The 17,625-nt window shown below is 50.9% G+C and overlaps 2 protein-coding genes across 3 annotated transcripts; one reads left to right on the forward strand and one right to left on the reverse strand.

Annotated features, from left to right (window-relative positions):
- Window positions 1-1,034: 1,034 nt before the first annotated feature.
- Defb124 (defensin beta 124) lies at window positions 1,035-3,977 on the reverse strand. Its single transcript, XM_038331339.1, has 2 exons — window positions 3,920-3,977; window positions 1,035-1,192 (listed from the first exon to the last, which is right to left on the reverse strand). The coding sequence occupies exons 1-2, from the start codon at window positions 3,975-3,977 to the stop codon at window positions 1,035-1,037; spliced, it is 216 nt and encodes a 71-aa protein (XP_038187267.1).
- A 4,027-nt stretch (window positions 3,978-8,004) lies between these two features.
- Window positions 8,005-16,659, forward strand: Rem1 (RRAD and GEM like GTPase 1). 2 transcript variants are annotated; one of them, XM_038331080.1, is made up of 5 exons: window positions 8,005-8,098; window positions 8,900-9,453; window positions 10,423-10,502; window positions 14,953-15,154; window positions 16,019-16,659. In XM_038331080.1, exons 2-5 carry the CDS (start codon window positions 9,114-9,116, stop codon window positions 16,288-16,290), a joined length of 894 nt encoding a protein of 297 aa, XP_038187008.1. In that variant the 5' UTR covers window positions 8,005-8,098; window positions 8,900-9,113; the 3' UTR covers window positions 16,291-16,659. The 2 variants fall into 2 exon arrangements, with proteins under 2 accessions (XP_038187008.1, XP_038187009.1); XM_038331081.1 differs by having other exon boundaries at window positions 8,050-8,098; window positions 8,879-9,453.
- The last annotated feature ends 966 nt before the right edge of the window (window positions 16,660-17,625 follow it).

The raw sequence follows: 17,625 nt of genomic DNA on the forward strand, positions 1-17,625 counted from the left end.
AGGAATATAAGACAGGAGGAGACAGGTTTCAGGGGCAGTCTCATTCTGAGGATTTGTGGAGACAGGATCACCATTTCAGACTGAGGTAGAGGTAAGAGCCAGTGACTGACTGTTTTGTTTTTCTGACCTTCAGGTTGAACCCCAATATCTGTCTCTGGGTTTTTATTAACTGTGCTCTGTGTGTGTGTGTGTGTGTGTGTGTGTGTGTGTGTGTGTGTGTGTGCATCACTGGGGTACTGGGGATTGCACACAGATCTGCACATACACTAGACAAGCACTACACCACAAAACCACATCCCCACGCCTCCAGATTTCTTCATAGCGAGGAGGGATCCGCTGCCAAAAGGTGTGCTTCCTGTTTTTCCACCCAAACCTAGCCTTGACGGGTAGAGGGGAATTGAACCCTGTGCCTCTCTCTGTACCTGTCTGATTCTGCGGGGAACAGGGAGCGTTTTCCCCACCTTCCTGCATCATCGTTCCTCATCCCAGAAGGGATGGACTTTCCTCCGTGTTTCTTCCCACTCGTAGGAAAACTGCTTACTCCAGTCCTTAGGGCCCTACCTACCTAGGCAGACCCCTGAAGTCTGAGTAATGAGCAGACGAAGAGAGAGGAAGATGATTCCTCTCCCAGCCAGGCTGCCTGCCTTTCAAGCCAAGCTCACCGTCTCGTCTTGGGTGGCTGAAGCCTGTTGTTGACAAGTTATCATTAACCCTTATTCACCATTCTGCCTTGCTTCGGCATTCCTTCCGCAGAGTCCTAACCACCAGCCAGCATCCTTCTCCCTGCTGTGCGGATGACGATCCCAAGGAGGCCAAGAGGACAAATCATTTTTCCGGACTTAGTCAAAACAGGAACAGTTAGATTGATCATGAGCGCCCACTCTCCCCAGCACCACTTCCTCCAGCCATCCCTCCCACACCTTCGACTTCATCCCCTTCCCGTGAAGAAAGGGACACAGTCACGCATGCAGAATACAGAGCGAGCCGGCAGCATAAACTTTATTGTGGAGCAAGGGTGCCAGCGCTAGAGCAGGTTAGTCGTCTCTGGTCTTGGAGGCCGGCGGAGGCAGGTACGTGTAGGAAAGGCAGCAGAGGGACGCGTCAGGACACAGGTGCATGTAGGTTTCCTGCCTCGCACAGTAAGTTCGGCAGGCCCCTTGGCCATTCCAGCACCGTTTGAATTCACTGCTTCCTGTGTGGAGGAAGACCACAGATCATAGAGCAGCCTGTGGGTCACAGGTTAGATCACTGGTCACAAGTTGGACTACAGATTAGGCCATGCTGGTGATAGGTTAGCTCTCTGGTCAGATGTTAGACCACAAGTCATAAATGAGAGCACTGGGTTACCATGGAGGTTACAGGATCTCATTCTAGGTAAGCCCGTAAGTCACAGGTTAGACCACCGGTTAAAAGAATAACTTCTTGTCCAGGTAAAAGCACCCACCAGGTACACCCTTGTTCTTTTCTTAACAGCACTATACAATTGCAGCTGGTTTTATTTCAATCCCTTTTATAATGATGGAGAGATGAAGACTCACGGAGGTCAATAACCTTAATGAAGCCACCATAGTCACATGGCAAAATCAGAGTGAAAGCCAAAAAAGCCTCCATTATACAAACTTTTCCTGGCACAAAGGGACTCTTTAATGCCAGGCTTTAGTGTGAGAGTTTCCATTCACAGAAAGGCAAAGGCTTTGGGGAACTTGGTCTTATATTTGGGGGCCATGGCATGGAGGGAGCCGCTCATTTATTCACTCAGCAACTATGGAGCAGTGGGGATAGCACAGTTTAAAATGAAAGAAAGTACAGACAGGGCAATCTAAATGAAGCAAATACTTAGAGCTGTGGTAAGTGCCCGTAGAACCAACATTAGCGCCCTGTGGAACCAGCATACTGTGGTGGCCAGTTGGAGCAGAAGTGGGTAAGAGGGAAGAACAGGAGCAATCAGGTTTGCCTGGGACAGCACATTCCAGACATGGGACCTCAAGCAAGAAGAGAACCAGGAGTGGGAGGCAGGAAGGGAAGGCTTCCCTCCATCCTCCTAGACTGAGAGATCCCTCCAAGACCTCAGAGGATGCTGCCAGACCTGTGTACAGGCTTACTAGCCCTACTAACCCTGCCTTCCAGCCCAGCGGAGCCTCTTAGACACACCCAGAAACGGTCTCCCAATCTGTAGGCATCACAGCCTGGCCTGGGAAGATGGTGGGTGACTAATGGTGAACAATGCCGTGTGACCCTGGCTCTGTCATTTCTGTCATTTCACAGGCAAGTGACCTTGGCCTTGGATTCTTCATCTATAGCACTCTCCTTCAGAGGGTAGTCATGGGAACCAGGCACATTGTAAATGGTCAGTAAGCAGGAACTCAGGTTATCAGGGTGAAATTCAGGTGGTCAAGGCTACCAGCATCCAGTGTAGGGCATTTCCCTCACTTTCCAGATAGAGAAAGGGTCTTGCCCCTGACCACTGAGCAAGCATAGGTTTAGAAACAGAACTCTCACCTACAGTCAACACCCTCAACATAGCATCACCTTTGACCTTCCCGAGGGCTCAGAGTTGGGGTTTCCACTACACGGTATGCCGTTCATCTACTCTCAGTTCTGTGTCTGTGGCTCAGGGCTGTCTCCCTCCTGTGTGTGCCCCACTCCGGAAACACTGGCCTCCTCCGTGGTTTGCTGCTTGCCATTCCCATGGTCTGAGACAGCCTTCCTTGTATCCTCTGTTCACACAGAGTTCTGCTCAAACCTGCCTTCTACAAAGTGATACAGTGTGGGGTAGGGCAAGGAGAAAGAAAACAGCGCCATGACTGTATGATGAGCACACACGGGCTCCTCAGACCGCTTCCTACCTCCACTTAAAATGTCTTACAATAAACGTTTTCAAAACTCATCTCATTAGGTTACTCTCTATTTTTTTCACATGCTAAATGTGTCTGTAATAAACTCACCTTGTGGGAGGGGGCGTATGTCAGTGCTTAAACACGTATTTAACAGGTATGAGGTCCTGGGTCCCATTTCCAGTACCATCAAGCAAAACAGAGGAAGGAAAAGACAACCTTACCTGCTCGCTACATCATTCTCTGCCTATGCATATTTTAGGCTTTTTTCAAAACAGAAGTTTTGAAAATTTTTTTCTCTCATTTTTAGTTTGTAGTTTGTTATTTTTTTAAGCCAGAGTCTCAAACTCACTAAGGAGGTCCAAGCCGGCCTTGAACCTTCAATCCTCTCTCCCAAGACCTGGGATTACAGGTATGTACTATCATGCTCAGATCAAAATAAAAGGGGTTCTAGAAGCTGGGAGGATTGGTCAGTGGTTAGGCACACTTACTGCTCTATCAGAGGACCAGAGTTCAGATCCCAGCACCCACATCAGACAGCTCACACCAGCCCCACGGAGTGTGATGCTCACTCCTGGCCTCTGTGTACCTAAACACACTTGCACAAACACACACACACACACACACACACACACACACACCAATTTACACAAAGAAATAAAATAAATCCTCAAAAGTTTTAAAGAGCTGATCAGAGCCTTCCAGCACAATCCATCCAACCCCACATGCTACTAACAATCAATTTGCCTCTATTGTCCTTATATCTGTAGCCACCAGACAAGTTATCTGTCTGACTATTTTCTCTTTCCACAAGTCTCCAGCAATCATAATAGTGCATAGTTTTCAAATGAGTTTCTGTGGAGTGAATCCCATTTTACAGATTAGGGAACTGAGGTGCAGGCTGATTTAACAACTGGCTATACGCTGTCCCACAAATTAGTGGAACCAGAACTGGCCTCCTAGACCTGGGAGCCTAATATTCATTCACACACACACATACACACACACAGAGAAAGAGAGAGAGAGAGAGAGAGAGAGAGAGAGAGAGAGAGAGAGAGAGAGAGAGAGAGAGAGAGAGAGATTACCTGGTGGCACATGACCCAGGACCAGGAAAGCTACAATGAGCAGAATCCACTGTGCCATGGCCACCAAGCTCCTGGGGAGGCCGCCGGGACCAAGTCAGAGAAGAATCCAGCATAAAGTCTTGCTGCATATCCAGCTTTTATGGGCTGCAGAGTCATGGGCAGCAAGCCCAGGTGGGAGGGTGCAGCCACGTGGTCCCAAGGCTGTTTAGCTCTCTCATGGCTAGCTCTGCGTGGACTAGTCAGCCACATCCTCCAGAGGCTGCAAGGCCCTTGGGTCCATTGAGGGGGAGTCGGGGAGGAAGAAGAGATGAATCTTCCCAGCTGAGAGAGTAAGAAAACACTTGAGAAAGGCTGGCATCTTCCCACGTGATGGTGAATACTGACTGTCAACTCGGCAGCATCTAGGATCACTTCGGAGGCCAACATTTAGATATGCCTATGGGCAAGTTTCTAGTTGAGCTAATGGAGATGGGGAGACTCACCCTCAATGTGAACAGCCACTGCATGGGCTGGGATCATCCTGGTCAGAATAAAAAGGAGAACGTGAACTGAGCACCTGTATCCTCCCTCTCTCCCTCCCTCCTTCCTCCCCACACACAAAGATGCAAGAGGAGCGGCTGCCTCATACTTTTGCTGCCTACCCTAATGAGCTGCACCCTCAAACTGTGAAGCAAACAAACCCTTCCTCCCTTAAGCTCTTTCAGTCAGGCATTGTGTCTCAACGATGACAGAAGTAATTAATCCACTCCCTAACCACCAGGAGACCTTAAACAAATCATTCAATCTTGAAGAGACCCAGGCTGCCACCTACAACATGATGACAAGAGTCCTTTTCTTTCTTTTCAAATTGATTACCTTATTTTTAATTTTTTTATTATATTTATTCATTTTATTTTATGTGTTTTGTCTGCATGTATGCATGTGCACTGTGTGCATGCATGGTGCCTGCAGAGTTCAGAAGGAGAAATAGATTCCCTGGAACTGGAATTAGGGACGGTTGTGAGCCACCATGTGGGTGCTTAGAAACAAACCTGGGTCCTCTGCAAGAGCAGCCAGCGCTCTTAACAACTGAGCCATCTCTCCAGCCTCTGATACATACTCACAGAGAGCAATAACTACCTTTGGAGCATTGAATGAAACGAGGTTCTCAAAGCATAGTGCCTGGAGCAGCAAACCCCACCTGAGAGAAATGAGAGCTCCCTAGCCATACCCCAAATTTCTGAATCAAAGAGCCATGCAAGTCTTCCCGGTTTTTCTAAGACACCACTCCAGACTGAGCCACCAGGATAACACATGTACAGTACTTAATGGTACTGTGTCTAGTTCTTTATTGTCTAGGTTACAGCAGGAAAGATGAGAAGGGGAAGGGCATCCCCGGCACGGGGAGTGGAACAGGTCTGAAAGTGCAGGTCACAGCAGCGAGACCTACTTAAAAGAGGCCGGGATGACTACACAGCACGATGGCTTAAATGCTGAGTTCAGACTTCCATGTCATAGACAAAAACATGTTCATCTGTTTGTCTGTCTTAGCAAGGTTACCCCCGGTTACTTTTTCCTTGGGAGTTAAAACAGAGCCAGGTCCTTTGGGTTTTGTCCATAGAAGCCCCACAAACACATGCCTCGAGGCCACACAGCCAGAAAGTTTCCGGGTGGCGGTCCTGACAAATTTCTTCTTGGTCAGGATTTAAAATTTTAATAAAAACTTGCTTAAATTGGCGGGGGGCGGGGGATGCTCAGGGCCATGTTATGCGGCCAGGCTGGCCTAGAACTTACTGTGTAACCCAGGCTGATTGGCACTCACAATCCTCCTGCCTCAGCTCTCAAGTGCTGGGGTTCAGATGTGCACCACCGAGGCCGGCAGATTACAATTTTAAATGAAGAGACCAAAACCCAAAGAGGGGAGTTGACTCGCGTAAGCTCCCACGGTGACAGAGTTAACAGAGCTAGGACTGGAAACCAAATCAGCGCCCTCTCAGACTGTGGAGGGTGCTCTAGTCCAGCACAGCCCAGCCTGCAGGTAGAATAGGGAGGCTGAGGGAGCAAAGCTACCTGTTAGAAGCACAATCACATTTATGTTTTTCCCCAATGGCAGAATTAATTGAATAACAACAAATCTACAAGCTATGTCCATTTCATTGGATGCAAGTTACCAGGCAGTCCCTATTTGATAACTGGCCCTTGGCTTTCTCAGGGTCTTTATTCTGATCTCGATTAACATTATACTTCACACAGTTCCAAGTATGTACATGTCTACACAGGTCTATAGCTGTGTGTGTGTGTGTGTGTGTGTGTGTGTGTGTATTGTGTATATATGTATTGTGTGTGTGTGTCTTATAGAGTAGTTACAAGGGGTTAAAGCAGCCACAGAAGTCAAGGGGTATTAGTGGAAGCAGAGGGCATATAGGACCAGAGAAGTCACTGCCAGTGGTTAGACAACACGCTTCTGGAGGTTCACAGAGCCCGGACACAGGGTTGAGCTGCAGCCAGAGAGGCAGCCAGGACCAGTCCGGCCATATAAGTAGATGGACAATGGATGGATGAATGGTAACAATAAGAGCATGTCAAATGGTGGAGACTCTGCTGAGCTGAAGCTTTGGGTAATTGGGAGATCTGTTGGTCCCTTTTCACACTCACACTCACACACACACACACACACACACACACACACAGAGCAGGTGGTCACATGTCAGGTCTGTGGGGATGGTACCATCACTGCATCACTTGTGCTTTCTGTGAGGTCCAGAGAGGGTGCTGTGCCCTTTACTAATCTGGTGTTCTGTATGTATGCTGCAGGCTCCATACACCAATGAGCCTAGATGGGACTAGTGTGAACTGATACGCTAATAGAATTGTCCGTTGGTCTCCACCTTGTGGGTGGTGTTGGACGGGTGGTAGTGTCTACAGGCCACTCTGCAGGTGCAGTCAAAATGAAGCCAACGGCCACTTCGTAAAATGGGGTCACCCAAGGCGAGGCACAACCTGAAAGCCACTGTTCTACTGAAACTTGGAACAGAGTGGAGCCTGATCTCCAGGCTGCGGAAGGGAGTCAGACCAGAGGGAGTTTGTTACTGAGGGGGCTGAGCCAACATACCCTGTTGTGTGGATCTGCTCCAAACCAGGTACCTGGAGTCCCTCAACCATGACCAGGAGCCCCACCCACAGGTACAGTGTGGCCTCCACAGCACACACACACACAACACACACACACACACACACACCTAAACCCTCTCAAGAGCTAAAGGGGCTCCAAGCCCAAAAGAGTTCTAGTCCTGGCTTTGCAGTCAGCTTCCTTCTCCTTGGTCAAGAACAGTATCTCTCCTGTTCTCACATGCCTACAGAGGTTTAAATGAATAAGTAACTGATGGATAGATAGGGCCAGTGCGATGACTCAATAGGTAAAGGCACTGCTGCTGCCAAGCCAGGCAACCCGAGTTCAATCCCCAATATCCATAGACGGAGAGAAGCCACTCCTCCAAGTTGTCCTCTGCCATCTACACAGGTGCCTTAGCAACCTCTCCCTGCCCACCCACCCCGCAAAATAAATGTTTTTTAAGTATTTTTTAAACGGGACAGTAAACTAAACGACAGATTCTTTTGTCCCTGCGAATCACCAGCAAGTGAATGATGAGTGAATTAATGATATCAGAATCAGACATTCCGAAGTCTCCCCAACAGAGTACATGTCTTTTCCTCCAAAACCCCTTTTCAAAATTAACCCTCCACCCAGAGCTTCTCAAAGGGTTCTGGGAATTTTCTCCATCAGTTATCACTTGGACATTTGTTTAAAATGCAGACGTCTGAACTCGGAGCCCAGTTCTCCCGCATGGCCTCCCTTGAAAGGTGGAACCTGGGGCTCTGAGCATCGACCAAGTTCCCTCAGAGGCTTCCGTCCAGGGCTGAAGTTGGTGTACTCGGTAGATGGACACAGAGGGACTTACAGACCCAGGAATAAACTCCCTCTCCTGGCACTCCATTCCTACACTGCCACCCCTACGGGAAGGACTGGAGGCGGAGGTCTGCAGGGCGGGGACCCGGACTGCCTTGACAGGGCGGGGCCGCACGGGGCGGGGTGGCTCTGGACCGGGCGGGACAGGCCCGAGGGGCTGCGTACCGAGGCCGGGGAATAACGGAGTACTCAGCAGCTGCAGCAGCAGGAACTCGGAGTCTCCACACATCAAGGTAAACTTGCCTGTCCGGGCGGAGTTCTCCGGTCGCCTGCATACAGTGTGGTCCGAGGACTGGGAGCCTCGAACCCGCGTCCCGGAGGGTGCGGGATGGCAGACCTAGGGGAGCCTGGCACAAGGAACGCCACCATCACGCCCGAGCGCCGCAGGACTTGGGACTCATATCCAGGACCGGGAGTTGGGAAAGTTCCAACTCAGACTCCCCGAAAAAACACTTGAGTCCTGAGCCCGGTAGGCTCCCCTCTTGCACCCTGTTCTGTCACCAAACCAGTTGCTGGGTCCCTCGCGGCTTCTGTCCCCCAACAAAAGCTGGAGGCCATGGCGCCAGCGGCTCCTGAATTTTTCACGCAGGGGCGGACCGGGCACGCCGTTCCCATGGCACCAGGGCACTCGGGTTACAGCCAGAGAGATCCCTGGAGCCCCTCGCCCTTGTGAGGCACCAACGCGCCCCTCCCTTCCTCTTCAAACTCTGCCTGGTGGTATCAGGCAGCGGGAATAAACTTCCCAGAGGCCTCAATCCTCCTCAGCATCCCCCAACCCTGAACAAGTGAAGGAGACTGGTGGGGAAGGGGGAATGGGGCGGTCCGATGTTTTCTATAGGGAGGGTCTCAAATCCTGAAGGGGAAGGAGCGGTCCGGGTAGGCAGCATGTGCTATGGATGCTTTAGGTGTCTCAGCTCCCTACAGCCACTCTGCTTGTCTGTGTCAAGGGGAAAGGGTCATCCTCGGAATTTGGAGATCTGCTTCTGGATGTGTACACCTCTGTGTGTTTACAGCCTTGCCCTCGCCCCTTCTAGGCGGACCCCGGTGGACTCTAGGCCTGAAACCAGCAACCCCCAACCCCAAGGAGTTGAAGTTCTCTTCCCCCTCCCCCGTTGAACCAGAGAGGACTCTGGAGGAAGTCATTTCCACAGTTTATCAGGACCCGGAGAAGAAGGCACTCAGGCCACGGACTTACTGCCCAGCCACCTTCTTTTAGAAGGAAGGAAGGAGCCAGGGAAAAGACTGAGCATGACACTTAACACCCAACAGGAAGCAAAGACCACCCTGCGCCGCCGAGCCAGCACTCCGCTACCCCTGTCATCCCGGGGCCACCAGCCTGGCCGCCTGTGCACCGCACCCCCTACTCAATCCCAGCATCCCCGACTGGGTCAGTCGGCCTCCCTCAACCCTCCCATTCGAAAACCTTCCCCAGCCCAGGATGGGTGGTCCTCTGAATCCAGCGACTCTGAAGGCTCTTGGGAAGCCCTCTACCGGGTAGTGCTGCTTGGAGACCCCGGCGTGGGAAAGACCAGTCTGGCCAGTCTCTTCGCAGGGAAGCAGGAGCGGGACCTTCATGAACAGCTGGGAGGTAAGCGCCCTGCGGGATGAGTCAGGCCGCCGTAACAGGACTGAAAAGCTTGTCAGCAGGGGCACAGGATTACAGAGAAGAGAGAGGTGTGCAGGTCACACGCTGTTCAACATATAGGAGCAGTCAAGCATGCTAAGAGGTAAATGATGCTCATCTAGGGCTGGGCAGGACACGACCTGGACAGGGCCTAGAGGAGGGAAACTGGGTGAAGAGTACATGATTTGTCTCCATGTCATAAGGGGAGAAACGCTGAGACTATGTATGTCAAAAAATGACAGGCTTCCACCCAGCTCAGAAACTCCCAGCCCCAAGTCCTCAACCTCTCTCCTCTCCCATCCCTCAGCCCCCAACAAAACGAATGTTCTTCCCAAATAGAGGCTTCCAGATCTCCAGTTCTGAGCTCTAGATTGCTCTACTCCCCCAAAGTGCATTGAACACACAGGTCAGGAGCTGCAGGACAATCAGAGTAGGTCAGATGACAGGAAGACGGGCCTCTCGGGGCAGGCTTCGAGGGCACAGGGTATGAAGGGAAGGAGTGGCTAAACCCAGAGAGAGGATGGGGACCATCTGACCAGTTCCCTTCTCCAGTCTCGACCTTCGTGTGCTACAGATGGGGAGACTGAGGCCTGAGATAATATGATCTGCTTGAGTTAGAGTCCAGAGCAGGCTGGGGAGGATTCCCAGGCTAACCCCACCCACTGGCCCATGTTCATTCAACTGACAAGAGCCAGCTTCTTGTGCCTGCCTGCCATGTACCAGGTACCACGTACCACGTACCACGTACCACGTACTATGCTCACAACTGGGGACACATGGACACCTAACAGGGACTTTTGACCACCAGGAAAGACAGAACTCCCTACCCCAAGGAAATGTGACGGAGTGACTGACAAGAACGGGCAGTAAGGGAACGCCGTGTCTGCAGTGGCCCACTCCGCCCTGAGACTGTACTCTCCCGCTTGATTGCAGATGTGTACGAGAGAACCCTCTCGGTGGATGGAGAGGACACCACTCTGGTGGTCATGGATACCTGGGAGGCTGAGAAACTGGTATGACACTGTACGCCTGGGAAAATGAGGGATGCTACACCTAATAGCAGACACCTGTCTCCTGGGGCATATAGAGAGGGCTTAGGCTTAGGACCTGTCTCGCCCCTCCCCCAGAATGCACCTCTCCATTTGCATGCCTCCTCATCCTTATGGCACTCCCACATTTGCCAAAGCAAAATCCATTGGATTTGACCCCAAAATGCCTAAGGGTGACACACAGACACATTCCTTCTTCTTACTAGTTGTGCAGCTTTGTGCAATCAATAGACTTACCCTGAATTTCGATTGTCTCATCTGATAAATGGGCCAAGCATTTTCTATTTTAATTATTGCTACTGTTGTTTGTTTACAAAAAGTTCTGGGGATCAAACCCAGGACCTAGAGCCAGCTCTGCACGTGTCTTCCCACTGAGCAGGTTGTACCCTAGCCACATCATCAGCTGATTCTTTTTTAATTCTGATGCAGTTCCGCAGTGGTGAGCCCAGTGTGGAGCATGAAGAGAGCACTAAGCAGGAGTGGAGAACAGTCTGGGGGATGTGATGCTAGGGAGGTCGTGGAAACGGAAAACCAAAGGTTACCATCCCCTTCCCCCTGCCAGAACAGAAATGCGATGGTTTTCTTTCCTCTTGCTACATAACATAGGCTTATTGTAGGGCTTTGAGAAATTAGTTGAAGATGACCTGGGGATATAGCCTAATTGTGGAGTACCTGTTGGCACACTGATTACAAGGCACTGAGCTCGATCCCCAGCACTGCACAAACTAGGTGTGATGGTGCATGCCTGTAATCCCAGTAGCTAAAGGCAAAAGGATGCAGAAGTTTGAAGCCATCATTGACTACATAGTGAGTTCAAGGCTAGCCTGAGCTTACATGAGATTGTGTCTCAGAAATGGGGAGGGGGAGAATAGAAGGAGATATCAGCAGGAATATCCTCTCTCTACAGGGATTCAGCTGACAAAACCCTGCACCTGCCCGCCATGTGCCAAGTACTATATTCACAGATAAGGAAACATGACACCTAAGGGGGCTTTTTGAGCACCAGAAAAGAACACGGAGTGACTGGTTGTTTCACCTTTTCCCTGAGCTTAAGCCCATAAGGGAAGCTAAGCATACAGTGTTGGGCCACGCAATGATGGCGCATACCTTTAATCCCAGCACTCGAGAGGCAGAAGCAGGTGGATCTCTGTGAGTCTGAGACCGGCCTTAACTACAGAGTGAGTTCCAGGACATCCGGTGCTGTGTAGAGAGACCTTGTTTCAAAAAAAAGTGGGCAGTGTTGAGTGGCAGACAGCACTGCTGATAGAACCAAAGGAGAGAATGAAGGGACCATGTGGGAAGTTCCTTTTTATTAGGTAAATGTATCTCTATTTTTTAGATTTTTTTATTGCATTTTTTTATTTTGTGTGTGTGTGGGGGGTACAGACACATGCAGAAGTCAGAAGGCAGTCTGCTGAAATCAGTTTTCTAGTCTTACCATGTGGGTCTGGTGCTATCTCTCCAGTCCTGGCATCAAATTCTTTTTTTAATTTATTTATTATGTATATAGTGTTCTGGGCACCAGATCTCACTATAGATGGGTGTGTGTCATCATGTGGTTGCTGGGAATTGAACTCAGGACCTCCGGAACAGCAGTCAGTTCTCTTAACCTCTGAGCCATCTCTCCAGCCTGGCATCAAATTCTTGATCCTCCTGCTTTGGCCTCCCCAGTGCCACAACTACAGGCATGCATCACCATGTCTGATATGGCCAATATCTTTCAACAAGTATAAAAGGAAGTCTGGGTAGGGATGACCGTGATGGCATTCATCAAACAGCAGCTGGGGTTTGTGGAACACCCTCTCCCCACCCCCCACCCCCAACTCCGACACTGGGAAGCCCTGGCATCCACTGTGATGTGCAGTTAAAGCGGTACATACAGTTGATCTTCTACTTCTACTTCCCTTTCTGCCAACAAGGAAACAGGTGTTCAGAGGGGTTAAGGTGTCCGCAGTTCTCAGAGAGCAGGCACACTCATGCCCAGCTCTACAAAATCCACCACTTATACTGCTACTGTGTCCCCATCTGCCTGGGAGCATCACTTTCTGAACCTTCTTCAACCTGAGTTTCACTTCTTCACTCACTGGTTCATTAGAAACGCTTGTTAGAGGCTGGGTGGTGGCGGCTTGCAGCGCACCGCGCCCCCATGTCTGCATTCCCTGCGCTGGCACCCAGTTCGCGAGATTCGGGCAAGGGGAAGGAGGTTAAAATACACAGACACAGACAGACAGAAAGACAGCGACACGGGTCATCCTTGAATTCCCCAAGAATGCCCCCTTTATTGTGTTCAGGGGCAGAATATATAGAGATAGCCACGCCCCAGCCAAACCCACCAGAAACCACTCTGCCATCAGGAACTGCTGAAGGTCTCGTGCTCAGAGCAGCTGTAGGCACTCAGATCAGGGGATTACAAGAAATTCAGGATCTGGGGTCTCTCTGCTCCCAACAGCGGCTCATGCTTTTAATCCCAGCACTCAGGAGGCAGAGGCAGACAGATCTCTGTGAGTTTGAGGCCAGAGCTAGTTCCAGAACAGGCACCAAAGCTACACAGAGAAGCCCTGTCTTGAAAGGAAAGAAATGCTTGTTGGGTGTCTATAGTAGACCAGGATGCTGAAGACTGTGGAGTAAATGAGTCAGACAAGGTTCTAGTCTCATGGAACTTGAGGGCCAGTATGGGGAAGAGCTTCTTTCTGGATGCAATAGAATACTGTAGGGTAGTCAGTGAGTTGGGCAGACCAATCAAAAGCCAGGCATGAGACCTGCAAAATGACTAAACCCAGACAAAGGTGCCTGCCACCAAGCTGGACACCCAGGGATTTACCCCACACAGTGGAAAGAGAGAATCGCTCCTAAAAGTTGATATGACCTCACCACTGCATCCAAGCTTTTGGTTTTTGGTATATTTTGTAATGCAGGTTCTGGGAATCAAATTCAGTCAAGCTCAGATCCTCGTGTGTGTGCAGCAAGCCTTTATACCCCGTGACCTACCTCTAGGCCCCGAGATGCTGCATCTATCTGAATCTACCCAAAGGCTACTTGGCCTGGAAATGATCAACATAGTGGTTGAGCATGCACAGCCACCACTACTGAGCGAGGACCTGACACTTCTCTGTTCACCTGTCCCACGTTCCAGCTTCTCGCTCACTCACAGTCCTTCCCAGTCAGCCTTTCCCACCCTAGCCTGACTGACTCATCCCTTCCTCTGCACCGCTTCCTGCCATTGGGCCTGCTCCTCCTTCCAAGCCCTGCCCACTGACTCACTGGGGAGCCTTCCCAAATCAGCCAGGCTTTACCTGCCCCCTCATACCACATTTCCCTCCTCCAGCACTTTGTGGTCCCTCCTGATGGCCCTCCTCACCTCATAGCCCGTCTTCCAGAGCATGAGCCTTGAGGACAGGAACTAGTACTCATTAGAGGGCTTTGAAATCTACACTCCCAAAGCACTGTCTCTGTTATTCTGGTTCTCCTTTCCTTGGTCAAATGACTAGAAAGAGCTCTGCACTTAAGTGTCCCTTTCCACTTCCATCCCTCTCTGTCCTTACACCCCATAGGTGACCTTTCAGCTCTCTCTCTAAAACTGTACTGAGAAAGGCCTCCCCTGAACTCTTCTCTCTCTCTCTCTCGATCTCTCTCTCTCTCTCTCTCTCTCTCTCTCTCTCTCTTTCTGTCTCTCTGTCTCTCTCTCTCTCACACACACACACACTTTATTTTATTACAATTTTGAGTGTGTGTCTATGTTGTATGTGTGGTGTGTGTGTGTATGCGGGCAGAAACAGGCATGTGCAGGTGTGGAGGTCGGAGGACAGCTTTTGGAGCTGGTTCTCTCCTCCCACTGCGGGATCCAGGAATCAAATCCATGCTTTCGCTGCAAGCTCTTTTACCTGCTGGGCCTTCTCAGTGGCCCTCTCTCCCTTTTTTCTTTGAATTCTGGATTGCAGAAAGACTAAAGAACTGTGTCCCAAGCCCAAAATCTCCTCACAAACTAGATAGAGCTGAATGAGTCAGGCCTGACGGGACACACATACAGGTCCAGGACTCCAGGGGCTGAAGCAGGAGAATTGCTTCAAGATCAAAACCACTCTGGTCTGCAGTGTGAGACCTTGTCAAAAGAAGGAAAGGAGGAGGGGGGAAGAAGACAAGGCTTAATAGGCAAAGCAAGACGCCTCTTGCAGGAGAGGGTTCCCCACTCAGTTTCTGTCCAAAGTCAAGGGAATAGGGAGGAATGCAAAGTAGCCTACTCAGCCCGAGCAAGGAAACCGAGGCTCAGGTGGCACCTGGCTTTTTGATAGAATTTGTTCCCCAAAACTATCCAGAGTGGAAGCTGCACCTACTCCACCCTTTAGATCAACGAAGCCTCTAAGTCACCTAGGGCTAGGCACCCTCTGAGACTGGGCCTGGGGTCCCTCCCCCGCAGGATGAAAGCTGGAGCCAGGAGTCGTGCCTGCAGGCAGGCAGCGCCTACGTCATCGTGTACTCCATCGCAGACCGCAGCAGCTTTGAGAGCGCCTCAGAGCTCCGGATCCAGCTGAGGCGCACGCATCAGGCCGACCACGTGCCCATCATCCTGGTGGGCAACAAGGCAGACCTGGCCCGCTGCAGGGAGGTTTCCGTAGAAGGTGAGTTCTCTGCCCACCGCTCCTCTCTCCTTCAGCCTTACTGCTTCTCCTCCGGTGCTCACCTCAGAGAAGGTCTGTACCCTCCACCTGGCGCATTCCTGCAACTACCTACCAGGCCTCATCCTCTCTCACCTCCCAAATCGGTACCCGAGTCCTACAGTCCCCTCGCTCCACGCTCCAAGTCTCTGTCCCGTCTTGCCATCCCCAGTGTCTCTATATTTCTCTAGCCCTATTCAATCATTCCTCCTTGACGGCTGACAGAGATTTCCAGAGCCACAGCTTACCTTGTGACCTTTGCTTAAAATTTCCCCTGTAAACTCCCCTGGTAATCAGAGACCCTCTACCCACACCCAATGTCTACCAGCTGAAAACGGCCTCTAGTGGCCCCAGTATAAATTGGGGAGGTTATAAATTCAAGCTTTGGATGAGTGTATTGGCCAATAATTACAAACCGAACCTTTAAAAAGTAGGTATAAATTGTATTTACAGTGGGAGATGAATAGTTTAATACGTTTCATATTTCTAGTGGAGCCCATAAGATCTTAAAACGGCCCTAGTCGTGGGGTCGAATCCTTATCATTTGCCTCTGGGTCCCCCGACATCTGAGTTAAGTAGGCACCGGGGAAATTGCTCACATGCCTTTAATCCTAGTCCTGGGGGTGGGGGTGGGGAGCCGAGGCTGGAGGATCTCCGTGAGTTCAAGGCCATCCTGGTCTAAAGAGCTAGTTCTAGGACAGTCAAAGCGACACAAAGAAACCCGATCCTGGGGCGGGGGTTGGGTGGAGGGGGGGGTGCTTCCTTAAAGTCTGAACACACCTCTTTCCACCTTTATCTACTCCATCTATGGCTCCGCCCCACCCTTAGAGGGCCGCGCCTGCGCAGTGGTTTTTGATTGCAAGTTCATCGAGACTTCAGCCACTCTGCAGCACAACGTGATGGAGCTCTTTGAGGGCGTAGTGCGTCAACTGCGCCTGCGCCGCCAGGACAGCGTGGCCCCGGAGCCACCTTCACCGCGACGACAGGCCAGCCTGGGCCAGCGCGCCCGACGCTTCCTGGCACGCCTGACAGCACGCAGTGCACAACGCCGGGCACTCAAGGCCCGCTCCAAGTCCTGCCACAATCTAGCTGTGCTCTGAGGCCAGCACCTCTCTGGGGTGATGGGACACTGTGGTGCCACCAAGGGCCAAAGGTGTATCGCCTCAAGTCTGAGTAGTGGACTTTGTCTGTTGCCAGGATGGCCAGAGATCATCGCCAGGAGCCAGGGCTTTGAGAACCTAACCTTCTTCCCTGGGGAAGTGATGGGTGGACTATGGGGCTGTAAACCCAAGCTGGGCACAAGCAGGGTTTTGGTTCTTGTTTTGTTTTTTACAGAGTGGGTGTCTTTTTGTAAAACTCTTGTCCCTGGGCTGTGACCAGCGCTCAGAACATTCCGCATTGAGCCAGTCCAGGATGTCTTGTCTGATGCATGGACCTCACTTCCTGGGCTCTTCTAGGCATCTCCTCCTCCTCTCCAAACATCTAACTTGACTAAAGACTGGTTTGGCCTGCTGGCCTTGTTGTCTTGGACAATCAATAAAGTCAATGAATTAATTATGTGCTCAGGCCCTCCTCCTCCCTGCTGGATTTAGTTTCTTCCCCAGGCCCATGAAATACACGCACTGTGGACCACGTGACCACCACAGTTCTGAATGACCTGCCATTTGCTCCTTTCCCTAGAATTCATCCTGGCACTGAGGGTGGTGCCTGCTGACTGTGCCAAGCTGTCACTCTGTCACACATGCTAGGAAGCTCTGGCATGGAGCTGCACACCCAACCCCTGTTATTTTTGTGTATGTGTGTGTTCCGTTTGCACAATGCCTAAGACTGCTAACCTCCTCTGGCCGCTTAGGAAAAGGAGGTTCAGAGCAGGAAGGAAGGAGCCCAGAAACATGCAGCTGCTCTAAGGGAGGCCACCAAAATCCCCGGTCCTATGAGCCCCCTACCACAGTTCTCTTTATGAGGGGATAGGGTGAATGGCTCAGTCGACAAAAGAACTCAGATGAGGTCCTGAGTTCCATACCCAAAACTCAGGCAAAGAGCCAGCCTGGTGCTACAACCCTATAACCCCAGCACCTTGGAGGCAAGAGACTAGTGGATCCTGGAACTCACAGGCCAACCACCCTGCCTTATTTGGTGAGCCTGAGGTCAGTCAGAGGCATTGTCTCTGAAAATGAGATGGGCAGATGAACTCTGCCCTACACTCACACATAGAGTGACAGGAGATACAGGTGTGATTAAAGATTCAAGCTTCTTGGAACAGTGGGGTCATTGGTTTGATCCCACCCTAACACTGAAAAACAAAAGTGGGGGAGTTGTTAAAATTCTATAGGGGAGGTGGGAATAGCGGCACACACCCATAACCACAGAACTCAGGAGGTTGAGGCAAAAGTATCAAAGCCAATCTTGCCTTCCAGAGAAGGAACAGGGAAATT

The sequence above is a fragment of the Arvicola amphibius genome, chromosome 5 (assembly GCF_903992535.2).
Source record: "Arvicola amphibius chromosome 5, mArvAmp1.2, whole genome shotgun sequence".
NCBI classification, from domain to species: Eukaryota; Metazoa; Chordata; class Mammalia; order Rodentia; family Cricetidae; genus Arvicola; species Arvicola amphibius.

Excerpts from the sequence above, each read along its gene's own strand:
- Defb124 (XM_038331339.1), bottom strand. The coding sequence starts at position 3,977 with ATGGCACAGTGGATTCTGCTCATTGTAGCTTTCCTGGTCCTGGGTCAT. Across the intron at positions 1,193-3,919 it reads CCTGGGTCATGTGCCACCAG|GAAGCAGTGAATTCAAACGG; the intron begins GTAATCTCTCTC and ends TCCTCCACACAG.
- Rem1 (XM_038331080.1), top strand. The coding sequence starts at position 9,114 with ATGACACTTAACACCCAACAGGAAGCAAAGACCACCCTGCGCCGCCGA. Across the intron at positions 10,503-14,952 it reads CCTGGGAGGCTGAGAAACTG|GATGAAAGCTGGAGCCAGGA; the intron begins GTATGACACTGT and ends CCTCCCCCGCAG. Across the intron at positions 15,155-16,018 it reads CAGGGAGGTTTCCGTAGAAG|AGGGCCGCGCCTGCGCAGTG; the intron begins GTGAGTTCTCTG and ends CCCCACCCTTAG.